At 41.1% G+C, this 16,695-nt stretch overlaps 1 protein-coding gene across 1 annotated transcript in view; it reads left to right on the forward strand.

Annotated features, from left to right (window-relative positions):
* The window catches only part of GRK1 (G protein-coupled receptor kinase 1), a 64,062-nt gene that overhangs the window by 26,525 nt on the left and 20,842 nt on the right, over positions 1–16,695 (forward strand). The window contains exons 2-4 of the mRNA XM_088456849.1: positions 345–472; positions 2,601–2,758; positions 5,299–5,382. Coding sequence (XP_088312975.1) covers positions 345–472; positions 2,601–2,758; positions 5,299–5,382 — 370 coding nt within the window. The remainder of the gene's footprint in view (positions 1–344; positions 473–2,600; positions 2,759–5,298; positions 5,383–16,695) is intronic.

Raw genomic sequence — 16,695 nt, forward strand, 5'->3', positions numbered from 1 at the left:
GTGACCCATTGAGAATCAGAAGCAATGTGGAAATATTTAAATGTATGTACTACTTTGCATTTGCAATCCTACATTGTATTTCTATTGTCTTTGTTATTGCCCATGGATTCCCTTGTCTTGGACAAGACCAAGCACTTGAGTTTCTCACCTGTTTTAGACAATGTTTATCTGCTTTTGACCTTGATACAGATATGTTTTTTGCGTAACTACTGTGTCTAAATCAGAACGGTGAATAACGAAACTAAGATAGATGTCCAACTAAATATTAATGGTATCTACTAATTAGGTTTATGTTTTATTAAATAACTGAGCTTTGTTCACAATATTCTTGTCTGATTTTATAGGGTGCCATTGTGGAAAAAAGGATTCTTGCCAAGGTTCACAGTAGATTTATTGTCTCTCTGGCATATGCATACCAAACAAAAAATGAAGCCTGTTTGGTAATGACTATAATGAATGGAGGTGACTTGAGGTGAGTTATAATAATCCTATGACTTGGAAAAATATATGTTCTATGTGGATAATATATATGCGCATATATATATATGTATGCATATACTGTATATAATATATATATATATATATTAATATAACAACCACAATGTGTCTGTCTGTTTGTTCTAAGTTGGTGCAAAAACTACTGAACCGGTTTTCTTGAAAACTACATCATTTTGTAGTGGATACTTGTAGAAATAACCTGCACTTTGTTTTTTCTCGATCTGTCAAGTTAAAGCTGAGCAATAACAAAAACAAAATGCAAGAGATAAATGTGGCACCATGCACACAACCAGGAAGGGGTGGGGGTAGAGGTGGTTTTGAGCCCACTTCCACTTGAATAGAATAGGCTATATAGCAGCCTATGCACAGGGCATTGGTGTGTGGTGGGTGAAGGTGCTGCTGCCACAAGTCTGTATAGTGTTGCTGTTCACATGGGCCACTTCCGCGACAGGGCCCCTATGCAAAACAATACAAGTAGAACACCGCAAATAACAAAAAATTTGTTGCCAGGAGCAATTTCATCAAGAGCGAAGCCATGGGCAACAGCTGGTTTATGTATGCTACATTCTTTGTAACGGGCTCATTAAACACAATATATACAAAATATCAAGGTATTACCAAAGTAAATAGTTTATAGTAGTTACGTAAAACATATAATTCAATGTAAAATAATGGTCCAGCTGCTTGTCATTGTGGACAAATATCAGAGATGACCATTAATGACTGTGGTTACTTTATAACCATGACTATATAACTAAGTAAGAATATAAGAATAACCTTTTTACCTCCTTAGGTATTCACATCCAGATTTACATATAAAATCTGCTGCTCTTTTCTGTGAGACCCCTCTTAGCAATGTCTAAATTAACATTCCCTAAGAACCAACAAGAGGGCACACAAATATATTATTCATTTGTGAATTTATTTAAGTTGTTAAAAAAGAACATGCAACTTATTTAACATAAGGATAAATTGTCCAATATCAGTTTCCAGCAGTTTGGACTAGCAGATGCAATCTCCGCCACCAACACCCTCATTATCAACCTCCTCATTAATGATCAAAGGTAGTCAAAAGTGGCAATCCCTGTCGCTGAAGTGTTTGGTTTGTTAAACTGTGCACATCCTTTTTAATATACACCATAAGGGTGGGTGGGAGAGGAATATTTCATCTTGCAGCATCTTTTCATAATGGGTTGTTTTTTTGGGTGGCATTGGGGATGGTCTTTTTTGCATAGAGAAACATATTTATTGGTAATTGCTCTAATACATTACTATACATTTTAAAAAAGAAAATAATAATAATACAATGTTAATAGCCAAGGATTCCAGACAAGGGTTAGAGAACAAAAATAAATATTAGGAGGTTGACCTGCTGGCCATAATATACCCCTCTTCCCTCATACATTTTCTTTGTCAATCAAACAATTAAATTAAATTAACTAACTAATCAATTCTTCCTTCCTTTACCTGCCTTCCATTACATACATACTCCCCCTCCTTTACCCTGTACTGCCTTCGGATCTCTGATCTAGTTCTTGATTGGTTCCTTTGGGGTTGTATAGTTTATTAAATTGCTATCCTGTCTGCCACTGTTGTGTGGCAATGCTTCATATATGTGCTATAGTTTTATAAGTTCCTGAAAATTATTATTTTGTTTCCTTTATTCTTGTGTTATTGTGCTATAAAAAGGGATTTAATATTGAGCATCTTTTAGGGAGAGCAACAGAATCCTAGTATAAGAGGAGATACCCCTGCGCACTGGGGTTTCCCTGGTGGACAGAATCCATTGTAGAGGCTTGGATGGAGGCAATTATTAAAGTAGTGAAAGAAAGAAAAGGTAATCTGGGCTACATGTAACCAGCTGGCATATAGGATGAGCCAGGGATACATATACAATATTTTACTTTCTGAGACATTTTAAATGAAGCAGTAGGATTTTTGTATTTTGACATTCGTCTATAATTTACAAAAGTACAGTATAGGAACACACAAGGTAAGTACACTTAGCTCTGGTAGTTTTATAAAACTGTTATTCTTTTATAATCTTGTTTGCAATATAATTAGAGACAAATTACTTACATTCATAACTGTTTTGTGTTTAGGTTCCATATTTACAATGTAGATGAGGAAAATCCAGGTCTTGATGAGCCCAGAACGTGTTTTTATACTGCACAGATTATATGTGGGATGGAACATTTGCACCAAAACAGGATCATCTACCGGGATCTGAAACCAGAAAATGTATTGCTAGATAATGATGGTATGCTAATTTTTGGTGGTTGTGTTGATTCTTTATTGTTTACTGCAAGATTGTGATGTTTAAGACAATAAGGGGTCTATTTACTAAGCAGTGTTAGGAGACAGAGTGAAAAGTGATAAGAAAGTGATAAGGTGCCAGCCAATCAGCTCCCAACTGTCATCTCACAGGCTGTATTTGAAAAATGACAGTTGAGAGCTGGTTGGCTGGCACCTTATTACTTTTCACTCTGTCTCCTAACACTGTTTAGTAAATAGACCCCTAAGTGATATACCAATTGACCAGAGGACCAGTGGGATAAATGCTGATTAGATCAGTTTAGATGACTTGACTCCAAAGTGTTATAGTGTATATAGTCATAATATGCATAATCATATAAACTGTATATACAAAGGGGGAGATGTATCAAATGTGAGAGGAAGATACAGTGAAGAAGTTGCCCATAGCAACCAATCAGCTTCTGTCTATCATTTTACAGACTGTGCTAAAGCTGATTGGTTGCTATGGGCAACTTCTCCTCTATATCTCTCTCTAAAGTTTGATACATCTCTCCCTATCTATGTACTGTTTATATGATTATACATATTTATACTATATACTATACCCAGCCTGTTCTTTTGCAAATCCCTATCCTTTGTCTCACCAAGTTATAAGGCGCTCAGGTAATAAAAATATTACTCATATAAACTGCTTTAAAGGCATGCTTACCAACTTCCTGGCTATCCCCTCCGATAGGGGGCAGCCAGGGCGGCTTCCTCTTCACAACAGGGGACGTGGCATCGCTATAGGTGGGCGGTGTGTTGGCTCAATCGCGTCATTGTGGCTCCGTTCCCCAGTATACAGTGCCAATATTACAGGCACTGTAAAGAGGGGGGCGGGACTACGATGATGCAATTTGATGCATATCGCATCATCCCCTCCCCTGGACTGCCCACTTTTTCTCAGTAAGTGGGTGGCCACGAGGGTGGGGTGCAGGAAGGTTCTGCTTTGGTCTGGGAGACTTGACTACTCCTCCGAGCGGCCGGGAGTACCACCTAATTTTCGGGAGCCTCCCGGCTGTTCTGGAAGAGTAGACAAGTATGTTTAAAGGTATGGTGCTTTTAGGTACTTTAAATAATATAATTTCAATTTGCCTTCATAAATGAATTCCCACAGTGTCCTGTTAATAGGCATATCAGCTACAAGTGGTAATTTAAAAATAAAATAAATTCAGACCCTATTTCTCAGCTAATTGGGTATCGAGATGTGGTTAATGTGTTTGAGTTAGGATAATAGTTGTATGTGGAAAACAAAGATGAAGCCAATGTAATGTGCTAGCTCTGTAGGGCATTATTTATTTAGGGTTGGAAATTGAGTACAATTGAAGAGGAATAACTGTAAAGTATAAAAAGAGGTGTAACAATAATAATTATTGCAGGAGATGAGCGGGCTATTATAAGACATGCCGACACTTAAGTTGCATATGTCATATTATACATATCTGAATTCACATGATTCCTTGGTCTTATGGTGCGTATCCACTAGGCGATTAAAATGAACGAATGAATGATAACAACATCGTTATCGTTCAAACGCTCATTAATCGTTCACAAATTGTGCATTAAAATGTCGAAAACAACAAGCGATGTGCGCTCCCACTAGTCGTTTCCGACGTCAATAATTGCATGAACATGCTGGTGTCACGGCTGCCGACACTTGAGACTCCTGGAGGGAGACAGACCTACTAGGCACAATAACCTGGGGTAGTCTTAGGAATGACCTTTTCATGAAACTCAGTAGCACAGGATAAAAGTAAAATAGAATTTATTCACAAAAGAATGATAATCAGCAAGGTCTCATATAAAGTCTCAAACAGCACAGAGGTTCACATATGCAATAATAAGTATAGGAGAAAATCCCCAAATATATATGAAGTCTTTAACATATAAGAACTAATGTGGTAGGGAACCCCGAGTCCAGTATGAGCCTAACACCTCAGGATGGCATTGAGGACCTTTGCCAGGGTTGAACCCTGTAGTAATGGAAATCCAGAGCAGAGCGAGCCCTGCAGAATAATATAGTTATGTGACAGGGCCAAGTCCTGCGGTGCAGTGAGAGATGACACAAACTTGAGCCTTATGGTGTAGTGAAGTCAGAACAGGGTTAAGCCCTGTAAGGCGATGAGATTCCAATACAGGGTTGAGCCCTGCGGCGTGACTAGAGTTCGGAGCGGGGTTTGTACGCAGTCACTTGGATTTGTGACGGTGCAGGTGGGTGTCTCAATACTATTCTAGGTGGTTGCAACATTTGCATAATTTCGCACAGCTGCTGCGCTGCGTACACATTCACAGCAGCAGTATCATTCCGTCCATCTCAGATTCAGGCCCTCAGATCACTATTGTGTGTACCTTACACCCAGGCAGCATATAGACAACATTCTCTCTTTCAGTATTTTGGCACATGCATGTTTTTTATTTATATAAAGACAACTGTTGTAACCTTTCAGGTTGAAAAGAAACATGTGTTACATGATTGGTAGAACAAAGTGTATGTTTGCCTTGCAGGGAATGTCCGTATTTCTGACCTTGGGCTGGCTGTTCAATTGAAGGAGAAGAAAAACAAAACCAAGGGATATGCCGGGACTCCAGGTAAGAGGACTATGCATGTCAGGAATGCATGAGGTCTGGCTCCACACAAGCTAAGCTAGAGGGCAACATTTCCATAATAAATCAAAGGTTCTGTTAATCTGATATCAGGTTCTATAGTTTTTTTTTTCTTCAGTGCAAATGCTGACATTATATGCATAGTTAAAAAACTGGTGCGGTTTGGTTCTCCAGAAATCCGAATCCATCCAATTTTCATTAAACGGAACAGTTCGGAGTTGTGGTTCTAATCTCCTGAGGAGATCCATATGAATCCAAGTCACGGTTCTGAATTTTCAGCGGTTCATAATTTCAGGTTTTGGATTGCAAAAATGACATGATGTTAGCTGATTTTAAAAACTTTTTATCATTTAAAAAAAAAATCCAGATCCAAGACCAAAACACGCAGTCGGCGCACATCTCTAGTTAAAACTGCCTAATGAACCCAATAAGAGATACTGTCACTGATGACCAGTATTTTACCACACCATTCTAATGTACCACCTTACTAGCCCCATGCAATTTAAAGAGTTCAAAAATACAGAAATCCACTGCGCAAAATAAGTAGGAGAAGCTTTCACCTTAGTGGTTTCACCTCCCATCTTAAATATACAGTAAAATCAGAAATGGGTAAGGTTCGCTCTTCTGGGAGCACTGGGTAATATCCCCCTGCTCCCCACCGCCCAATACCTGCTCACTGCAGCCTGCCAACTTGCAGGAGTAGGAGATCGTGCAGGAGTAAGAGATCATGCAGGAGTAGGAGATCATGAAGGTAATGGCCAAACCTGGACCAGCGAGAGTTCCAGGGGATGCAGCCCAGCCCAATGTCTGTCCCTTCAGTCCCAGCTCTTCCATCCTCATTGAGGAGAAGAAACAGTCTAGAGAAGCTGCAGCCATAGGAAGAAGAAGCTGCCCTACTGCCCATGACCCTCGGGAGGAGAGGACACCTTCAGCGGTGGATGAAGAGGTCAGGGCTGCCGTAAAGTTATATATTTATTGGTCTAATTAAGCTAATTGGAAATTTCCCATTGCTTAGTTAGTTTGGGTAAGGGGGGGGGGGGTGTTAGGGGTTCCAGATCAAGCCCCTACAATTTTTCCTTAAAATAACAATTAAAGGAAAAAAATCAGACTTACTCTGGGGCTGCAAGAAAAAAAAGATGCAGTGATTTCTATAGAAATCACCATGGCTCATTTTCTCTCCTTCAGTTGATTAGGAAATAGGGCTTTCCTATTATTTCGCCTCCAATTGGATTTGTCCATATGTATATGATTTTGCGCCTACCAAAAAGAAAAAGTGATGCTTATCTATCAAGGGATTCCTGTTTTAGTATAAACCATTAATGATCTGTCTCTCCTTTGGACATGGATGATGTCATCACTGTTCCAGTATAACAATACATATGTAAGAAAAAACTCACAATAGTATAATAAAATCAAAGATAGTGGCTCAAGTAGTGGGATAAAGTGCCAATAATTAAGTACTTGGTGTCATTATAGAAGACAAGTCTGCGTACCATTGTTTAAGGCTTTTCGATGTTATCTGTCATATATAGCTGCTGCCTCAGTACTTGGTCCGGTGTGACTTTCAAACATAAGTAAATTATATCGTCACAATATCAGGACCCCAGTATAGCAGCATACAAGAAATAAAATTCTAAATAGTGTGATTTTGCACAGCAATGGGTTAAGGAGTGGGAATAAAGTGCTTTGGACTGTGCTAGCAGTAAAATCTGCGTACCAGAAAGTAAAACTTTAATGCTTATCTGTGTTATGCTTTCTATACGACTTCTATCTTCACATATACATATGCTTCCAAATGGAATGCGGACATAACAGAAATACTACATAGTGCCAAATAGTATTGTATAAAACATATTTATTGCAATAACACAGCAAACACAAAATACATTCTAATGTATAATAGAATAAAAAACAGCGTGGTTACCTGTAAGTTTCAGTGACGTTCTTGCAGTATAGTGTCAGGAATCACCTGAAAGCACCTGTGGCAATGTAAATAGTAAGTGAGAAGGTAGGTACATTGGTATAGTATATATACATGTGTTAAGTTTCAAGGTCATAGGATATACAGTGGTGCTTGAAAGTTTATAAACCCTTCAGAATTTTCTATATTTCTTCTGAAATTTGGCTTAAACTACCTCAGATTCTAAAAGTAAATAAAGAGAAAAGAATCAAACAAATGAGAAAAAAAAGTTAGACGTGCTCATTTTTTTGAGGAAAATGATCCAATATCACATATCTGTGAGTGGCAAGAGTATGTGAACGTTTTCTTTCAGTATCTGGTATGACCCCCTTGTGCAGCAATAAATGCTTCTAAATGTTTCCGGTAATTGTTGATTAGTCCTGAACATCGGCTTGGAGAAATTTTACCCCATTCCTCCATACAAAACAGCTTCAACTCTGTTATGTTGGTGGGTTTCATGAGAGGTGGGTTTCCTCCCATGAACTGCTCGCTGCAGGTCCTTGCACAACATTTCAATTGGATTAAGGTCAGAACTTTGACTTGGCCATTCCAAAACTTTAAATGTATTCTTCTTTAACCATTCTGTGGTTGAATGACTTGTGTGCTTTGGGTTGTTGTCTTGCTGGATGACCCACATTCTCTCATGGACAGATGTCCTGACTTTAGAATATTCTGGTATAATTCAGAATTCAGTGTCCCATCAATAATGGCAAGTCATCCTGGGCCAGATGCAGCAAAACATTCAAACCATGATACCACCACCACTGTGTTTCACAGACAGAAGGGGAGATGTACTAAGCCCTGGAAAGTGATAAATTGGAGACATATAAACCACCAGTCACTCAGCTCCCTACTATCATGTTACAGGCTGTGTTTGAAAAATGACAGTTAGAACCTGATTGTCTGGTGGTTTATCTGGCCCAGTATGAAGTTTTTATGCTGGATTGCAGTGTTCTCCTTTCTCCAAACATAATGCTTCTCATTTAAATCAAAAAGCTCTAATTTGGACTCATCTGTCGACAAAACATTGTTCCAATAGTCTTCTGGCTTGTCCAGGTGATCTTTAGCAAACTGCAGATGGGCAGCAATGTTCTTTTTGGAGAGCAGCGGTTTTCTCCTTGCAATCCTGCCATGCACACCATTGTTGTTCAGTGTCCTCCTGATGGTAGACTCATGAACATTAACATTAGCTAATGTAAGAAAGGCCTTCAGTTGCTTAGAGGTTACAGTTGGTTCCTTTGTGATCTTGCAAACTATTAGATGCCTTGCTCTTGGCGTTATCTTGTTGGTCGACCACTCCTGGGAAGGGTAATAATGTTCCTCAATTTGTACAAAATCTGTCTGAGTCCAATCTGAGATGGTTTTGTAACATTTTCCAGCTTGATGAGCATTAACAACTCTTCTTCTGAGGTCCTCAGAAATCTCCTTTGTTCGTGGCATGATACACTTCCACAAACATGTGTTGTAAACATCAGATGTTTATATATCCTTGTTCTTTTAAAAAGACAGGTTATCTACTCACACCTGATTGTCATCCCATAGATTTAAAATACCCAACTCTAATTTCACCTTCAATATATCTGCTAAGCCCAAAGGTTCACATACTTTTGCCACTCACAGATATGTGATATTGGCTCATTTTCCTAAAAAATAAATAAATGAGCAAGTCTAATGTTTTTGTCTCATTTCTTTGATTTGGTTCTCTTTATCTACTTTTAGGACTTGTGTGAAAATCTGAGGTAGTTTTAGGCCAAATTTCAGAAGAAATAGAAACTTCTAAAGGGGTTCACAAACTTTCAAGCACCACTGTATCCTATACCCATGTAGCAGATAACTATTACCTTTATTACAGAGATATCAGTGCACCAATTTACCAACTCTCTTTCTTCCTTACCTTTTTGTTCAGATCTATTACAGTTGTAGGTGGCACTCCTGAATAACCTAGATATTTACATGGCAACATACTAATTATACACTATAATAATATACGGGACCCACGTGCAACCAGCTAATGAGCGGCTGCTACATGTAAAGCGGCCTCTGATTGGCTGGCGGCCTGTGGGATTTCCTGTGCAGGCCCGCCAGCTGTCATTCGCGAAGTATTGGTGTGTGTGACAACACACTTAGCAATACTTGTCCGTATGGCTTTAGGTGTTTCGGGTTGTTATTTTGCCAAAGGGAGATGGGTATACGTGCGCTCCTAGGTATGGGAGAATGTGGTTGTGGGTGGAGGATGTAAGATGGAGGGGTGTGTGTGTGTGTGTGGGGGGTTAGAGGGGAGTGTGGAGAGGATGTGGTGATGTGTAGGTGGGTGGATGGAAGAAAGACTGACAAATGGTGTGGGATCCAAACCTATTTATTGGGTAGACACATTGCTCCCTAGGTGGTTCCGTAAGTGGACACACATACAGTGAATAGCAGTAAACGTCTCGATGTAGCCCACGGTTGGGGGGGTGGGTGGACCCTTTTAGGGGGCTCCTTTGGCGTACGGTCCTCACTCCTGCATGTCCCCCTGCTGGACCTTTGGTCGACAGACTTAGGGCAACTGGGGTGTGGTACAGGCTGTGAACCAGGGTGTCTTAAAAGTTGGCGGCGTCCCGCTCTGCTTGGGGGTGGACTTACCTACCGGTAGGTGGGGAAAGGTCCACGGTGGGTAGTGGTTGTTGTGGAGGTCCCGATGCCAAGCTTGGTGGTGTTCCTGGCCTCTGCGGTCCCGCGGGGTTGTCAGGTGGATGGGCGGCCACGAGGGTCAATGGATGCAGCCACTTGGTGGTAGTGGAGTTATGTGGAGGTCCGGCACCACCACCACGCCCACACAGACACGCCATTGGCCCACTGATCTCACGTGATCGGGCTTACACCCGGAAGTCCCCAGGGTGTCTAAAAAGTTGGCGGCATCCCGCTCTCCTTGGGGGTGGACTTACCTACCGGTAGGTGGGGTAAGGTCCACGGTGGGTAGCAGTTGTTGTGGAGGTCCCGATGCCAAGCTTAGTGGTGTTCCTGGCCTCTGCGGTCCCACGGGGTTGTCAGGTGGACGGGCAGCCACGAGGGTCAATGGATGCAGCCACTTGGTGGTGGTAGAGTGATGCAGAGATCTGCGTGCTTAGGGCAATCCCACGAGCCCATGGGATCGGCGTAGGTGTCCCGGGAGGGACAGGTGTGGCATAGTGGTAGTTCAAATGGTAGTATTACTTGGTGCAAAAGCGTTGTGGTCTCTAACGCATTTCGGCTTCTGTGCCTTTATCAAGGAGTTACTGAATACTTGAAAGTCTCGTGTCTTATAGGGGACTACTGGGTGTAAGCCCGATCACGTGAGATCAGTGGGACAATGGCGTGTCTGTGTGGGCGTGGTGGTGGTGCTGGTGGTGCTGGACCTCCGCATAAATCCACCACCACCAAGTGGCTGCATCCATTGACCCTCGTGGCCGCCTGTCCACCTGACAACCCCGCGGGACCGCAGAGGCCAGTAACACCACCAAGTTTGGCATCGGGACCTCCACAACAACCACTACCCACCGTGGACCTTTCCCCACCTACCCGTTAGGTAAGTCCACCCCCAAGCAGAGTGGGACGCCGCCAACTTTTAAGACACCCTGCTTCACAGCCTGTACCACACCCCAGTTGCCCTAAGTCTGTCAACCAAAGGTCCAGCAGGGGGACGTGCAGGAGTGAGGACTGCACACCAAAGGAGCCCCCTAAAAGGGTCCACCCACCCCCCCAACCATGGGCTACATCAAGACTTTAACCGCTATTCACTGTATGTGTGTCCACTTACAGAACCACCTAGGGAGCAATGTGTCTACCCAATAAATAGGTTTGGATCCCACACCATTTGTCAGTCTTTCTTCCATCCACCCACCTACACATCACCACATCCTCTCCACACTCCCCTCTAACCCCCCCACACCCCTCCATCTTACATCCTCCACCCACGACCACATTCTCCCATACCTAGGAGCGCACGTATACCCATCTCCCTTTGTCGCATCAACCCAGCAAGAATTGCTACTCTTGCCTTGCGTTGCAGCACCTACCACACCCCAACCATTTCCCTAACATATAGGACCATATTGCATCACCACTACTAGAAGCGCGGCCCACTTCCATCATGTTTACATAAAATAGAGTGTAGATAAAGTCATAAGAGCGCTAATGAACCACAATATGCTTAAGCTGCAAGGTAGTCCTTAAATTGCTTGTCACTTTTTTTCGGGAAGATCCTCTTCAAACATTCAGTATATAAAACGAACAAGAGGACAAGAAAAACATGTGAAGAATAGTTTTCTGAAGAATTGTACACAGTACAGAGATAACTGCAAGAAATTTGTAGTGAAATTTCAGTCGGATAGTGGAATAACGTACCACACTCACTTCTAATTAGTGTGGCATGAAGCCTATAGCAGTTTCTTTTCAACACAAATTCTCAAAGAAAATGTATATGACACATCAGGGATACACAGGAAAACGTACCCTACTCACATGAAACAGAGAGGGATGACTCATAAAACGGTATCTTTACAGGGTGAACACGTACCAAAACTTACTTCAAATGCATATGGTTGAAAACATATCAAGGTTTCTTTAGATAGATAAATCCCAAAAAAAATCCAAAAAAAACTGTCCAATGAACACTTTATAATCTTTAATAAATTTGTGTAAAATAACACCATTTAAAAGTATAAATAACTTTCACTGGAAAACTTCAGGGATGGGAAAAATTACAAAATATCCAGGTATGGTTGTTAAACAGGTATGTTAACTTAGAGACACTCCGGAATAGTCTCCAAGAAACACACCTGATACCTTAATAAAGATGCAATGTCCACAGTCCAAATGTTCTCCAGATTGATGCACAAAAAGGCTTCTGACCAATGCAATTCGATCCAATGTCTTTCTCAAGGTCTCCTTAATGATGCATCCCATGCCTCTTATATACCCAAAATAGCCGATCATGTGATCGTGACCGGAAGTTGCATCACAATCACATACAATATATAATCCAGTCGGATAACCCACAATAGAAACCTTCAATTAATAAAATTAGCCTCTCATAGTTATGTCTTGGCTCCTTGATCCAGAAATAATGCTCTGGCAACTAAAAGGACTCAGCGTGTCTTACCCGCTAGCCGGAAGTGCGTCACAGCACATGTCATCCGGCTTTGCGTTCCACGTCTGGCTAGTTAGAAGGTAACCTGATTGTCTCACCTCACTTGCTGGAAATGCTTCACTGCCGAAACTTCCGGTTATGCGTTCCACATACGTGGAACGCAAACTTGAAAAACCGGAAGTGCAAGTGTACTATGCGTTCACACCCTAATGGCACGCAAACCGGAAATACATACACTTATATAACATAAAAAATACTCAGCTTAAAATACTAAAACATACATGAATAAAGAAATACATAAAAAAAACTACTATAAAAACCATTTCAACTCGAAATCGGCATTAAGGCCACCAGGTGTTAATGTGTCTAGTTTAAAAATCCACCTCATCTCAGCCCTAGCAAGGTTTCCATCTAAATCCCTGTCTCTCCAATTGCTCTTTATAATTTGAAAAACTCAAAAATATAACTATGGGCCTGATTCAGACCCACTCGCGAGCGGCTGTCCGCTGCAAGTGGGTCGATGTTATGGACTGAGCATGCGCACGACGGAGGGAGCTCCGTCATGCGCATGCGCCAGACGCGATGAGCGAAGGAAAGTCCTTCGCTCGTTGTGTCCGATCAAAGGGGGCGTGCTGTCAATGTTGATTGACAGCATGCCCCCTTTGGTGGGCGTGCCGGGGGCGTGCCTCCCTGACGGGGCGTTCCCACGGGAACGCCTCCCGTCAAAAGCCGGCCCACTGACATCACTAGTGATGTCAGTGGGAGTGATTTTGGCTCTGATAGAGCCAAAATCACTCCGGAGCTTACGGTTGAAAACCTCAACCGCAGGCTCCGGCTCGCAATTTCGATGGTCGCGATGGTCACGACCATCGCGGCCATCACAATGCACGCTCGTATAGCCTGTGGGTGGTGACCCACAGCTATACGAGCGTCCAGGAGGATGCTCCATTTTCATGGAGCCCGGCCCTCATTCAGAGCGTGCGCTCTGCTCAGAGCGTACGGCTCTGAATGAGGGCCTATATCTTTATTAGAACACTTGTGAACAGTTTTAAAATGGTGGGATAAAGTATGTGTCTCTAGACCATTCCTAATATTTGCAGATGCTCGGACAATCTTGTCTTTAATGCCCTCAAGGTTCGTCCTATATAACAGAGACCACATCTGCATTCAATTAAATATATCACATTAGTTGTGTGACAAGTAATAAATCCCTCTATTCTATATTCTTTTCCTTTTACTGTAAAATTAACAATTTTACTTTCTGGAGAAGGAATGGTTTTACATGCCACACAAACTCCGCATCTGTGGAACCCTTTTGTGCGTATAGGATTCAAGAAATAGAAATTTGTATGGAAAAAAATACTGCTGAATTAATTAAAAAGAAACAACGTAAATTAAAAAGGGATTATGATTTTTACAGGAAAGGAGGACAAGAATCAGAGAGAATTAGGGAAATTGAGAGAAAAATAAAGACAAAACAGAAAAATAAGAAAATTAGGAAGGATAAAGAAGTAAGACATGTAGGATTCTCCACTCCGGATAATATTGAGGACATGAGTAGAATACCTAATTTAGATAAAAGAATGAACTCCAAGCAAAAATCTTTTAAACAATATGCAGGGGGTTATCGTAACCCAAATAATGAGAGGACATACCCCAGATACCAAAAACATCAACATTATAATAATGACAAATCAGAATGGATGCACCCTAAAAGATCATTTAGGAGAGACAGAAGATGGTATGAAAGAGAACCTAGACCATCGATGTATCATCCCAATAGATTTAACGTATTGAGAGAAGAACAATATTTAGACAATGATTTAAACCAGTCACCTTTTTTAGGAAGGAGACGTTTGTCAAACTGCCGTCCGATACGATAAAGATAAAAATGAAGACAACAAAAAGAGGTATTTTATGTTATATAAGTGTATGTATTTCCGGTTTGCGTGCCATTAAGGTGTGAAAGCATAGTACACTTGCACTTCCGGATTTTCAAGTTTGCGTTCCACGTATGTGGAACGCATAACCGGAAGTTTCGGCAGTGACGCATTTCCAGCAAGTGAGGTGAGACAATCAGGTTACCTTCTAACTAGCCAGACGTGGAACGCAAAGCCGGTTGACATGTGCTGTGACGCACTTCCGGCTAGCGGGTAAGACACGCTGAGTCCTTTTAGTTGCCAGAGCATTATTTCTGGATCAAGGAGCCAAGACATAACTATGAGAGGCTAATTTTATTAATTGAAGGTTTCTATTGTGGGTTATCCGACTGTATTATATATTGTATGTGATTGTGATGTAACTTCCGGAAGGAAAATGTGTTATACTGCAGTGCCCTGAGACAGACCAACCAACGCAATCCAGGGGGACCCACACCCCAAAAATGAACCAAAATTGCATATATAATTGTATAACACATTTTCCTTTATAACACATTTTAACCCTTCACTGTGTGTCTAATATATATGTACTTCACTTTTTTATTTTCATTCTTTATATGCAGCAGCAGCTGCTCCTAACTATCTCTTTACACTGCACTTTTCTTACTATGGTGGTGCCCTGGGGCGGCTTAGCCTGGCCGGTTTTGGGGGGTCCTGCGCTCTGGATTTGAACCTTAGTATGTTAGGGACCTACCCGAAAGAGGTTACCTGGATATTGTGGGTAGGCCCATAAGCTTGGCCATGATTATGCTAAAAACCTCTACTGATTGCAAAATTTTATTGCATTTATATATATTATTGATGATTTGGAGTTGTGCACCTGATATTTTGTCTGTTGCTGTGCCTGCAATTAGTCTCATCAGGTAGCACCTCCCATTGTATATATAGTCAGGTTATGCAGTCCAGAAATCTTTTCCATCTTTATTAAGGTATCAGGTGTGTTTCTTGGAGACTATTCCGGAGTGTCTCTAAGTTAACATACCTGTTTAACAACCATACCTGGATATTTTGTAATTTTTCCCATCCCTGAAGTTTTCCAGTCAAAGTTATTTATACTTTTAAATGGTGTTATTTTACACAAATTTATTAAAGATTATAAAGTGTTCATTGGACAGTTTTTTTGGAATTTTTTGGGGATTTATCTATCTAAAGAAACCTTGATATGTTTTCAACCATATGCATTTGAAGTAAGTTTTGGTACGTCAAAATATTTTGGTGCGCTGTCACTATTGCGGCCAGACAGAGGTAGTCAGCCTCTGAACCAATATATATAAAAAAAATGAAATGACTGGCGCTATAAAACTATTATATAGTGATTATGAAAGTTGGAGTAAGCAGCGGAAGTCTATTAAACAAAATAAAACACATTTAATAACAATGAAACATACACATGTCATACACAGTATATATGAAATAAAAATTACATCTATAAATGTAATAGTATATCGATAAAAAAGCACTGATAATGAAACATCGATGGTGAGTCAAACGATTATTCTCTATCTATGGATATCCTGGATGTAGATGTAAATTATAAGTCCAGATGGTGGAGTCAGGAGACAATGTTATTAGGGTTCAATACCCACAGATATTTACCAGTTGATGGTCCTTCGGGCTAGCAGTCCAATTTGCAGATAACTGCAAGATTGAGATTGATGGTGATATGGTGAGACTGGTATGTATTCTTCAGTCCACAGGAAGAACCCTCAGGATTGAGTCCACTGTGCAGATCACTGCAATGCTGGTGGTAGGTAAAGATGTCTCCATGATAGTCTCCTTATGCATGAAAGTGGAACCTGGTGATTTCACAGGGTTCTCTGGATCCACAGTGGGATAAGATCAAAGTCCATAGAGAGCATATATATAGGCTTAACGCGTTTCGCTGGATGACAAGACTCCAGCTTCATCAGAAGCATAACTGAATTGACTCTAAAGAGCTCCATATATACCCCTTTGAAGGTGTTAATGTTGCGGAAGTCTATTAATTATACACACAGGTGTTTCTAGTCACACCCTTCAAAGGGGTATATATGGATCTCTTTAGAGTCAATTCAGTTATGCTTCTGATGAAGCTGGAGTCTTGTCATCCAGCGAAACGCGTTAAGCCTATATATATGCTCTCTATGGACTTTGATCTTATCTCACTGTGGATCCAGAGAACCCTGTGAAATCACCAGGTTCCACTTCATGCATAAGGAGACTATCGTGGAGACATCTTTACCTACCACCAGCATTGCAGTGATCTGCACAGTGGACTCAATCCTGAGGGTTCTTCCTGTGGACTGAAGAAT

This window comes from Taudactylus pleione, unplaced genomic scaffold (assembly GCF_031769625.1).
Source record: "Taudactylus pleione unplaced genomic scaffold, aTauple2 ptg000041l, whole genome shotgun sequence".
NCBI classification, from domain to species: domain Eukaryota; kingdom Metazoa; phylum Chordata; class Amphibia; order Anura; family Myobatrachidae; genus Taudactylus; species Taudactylus pleione.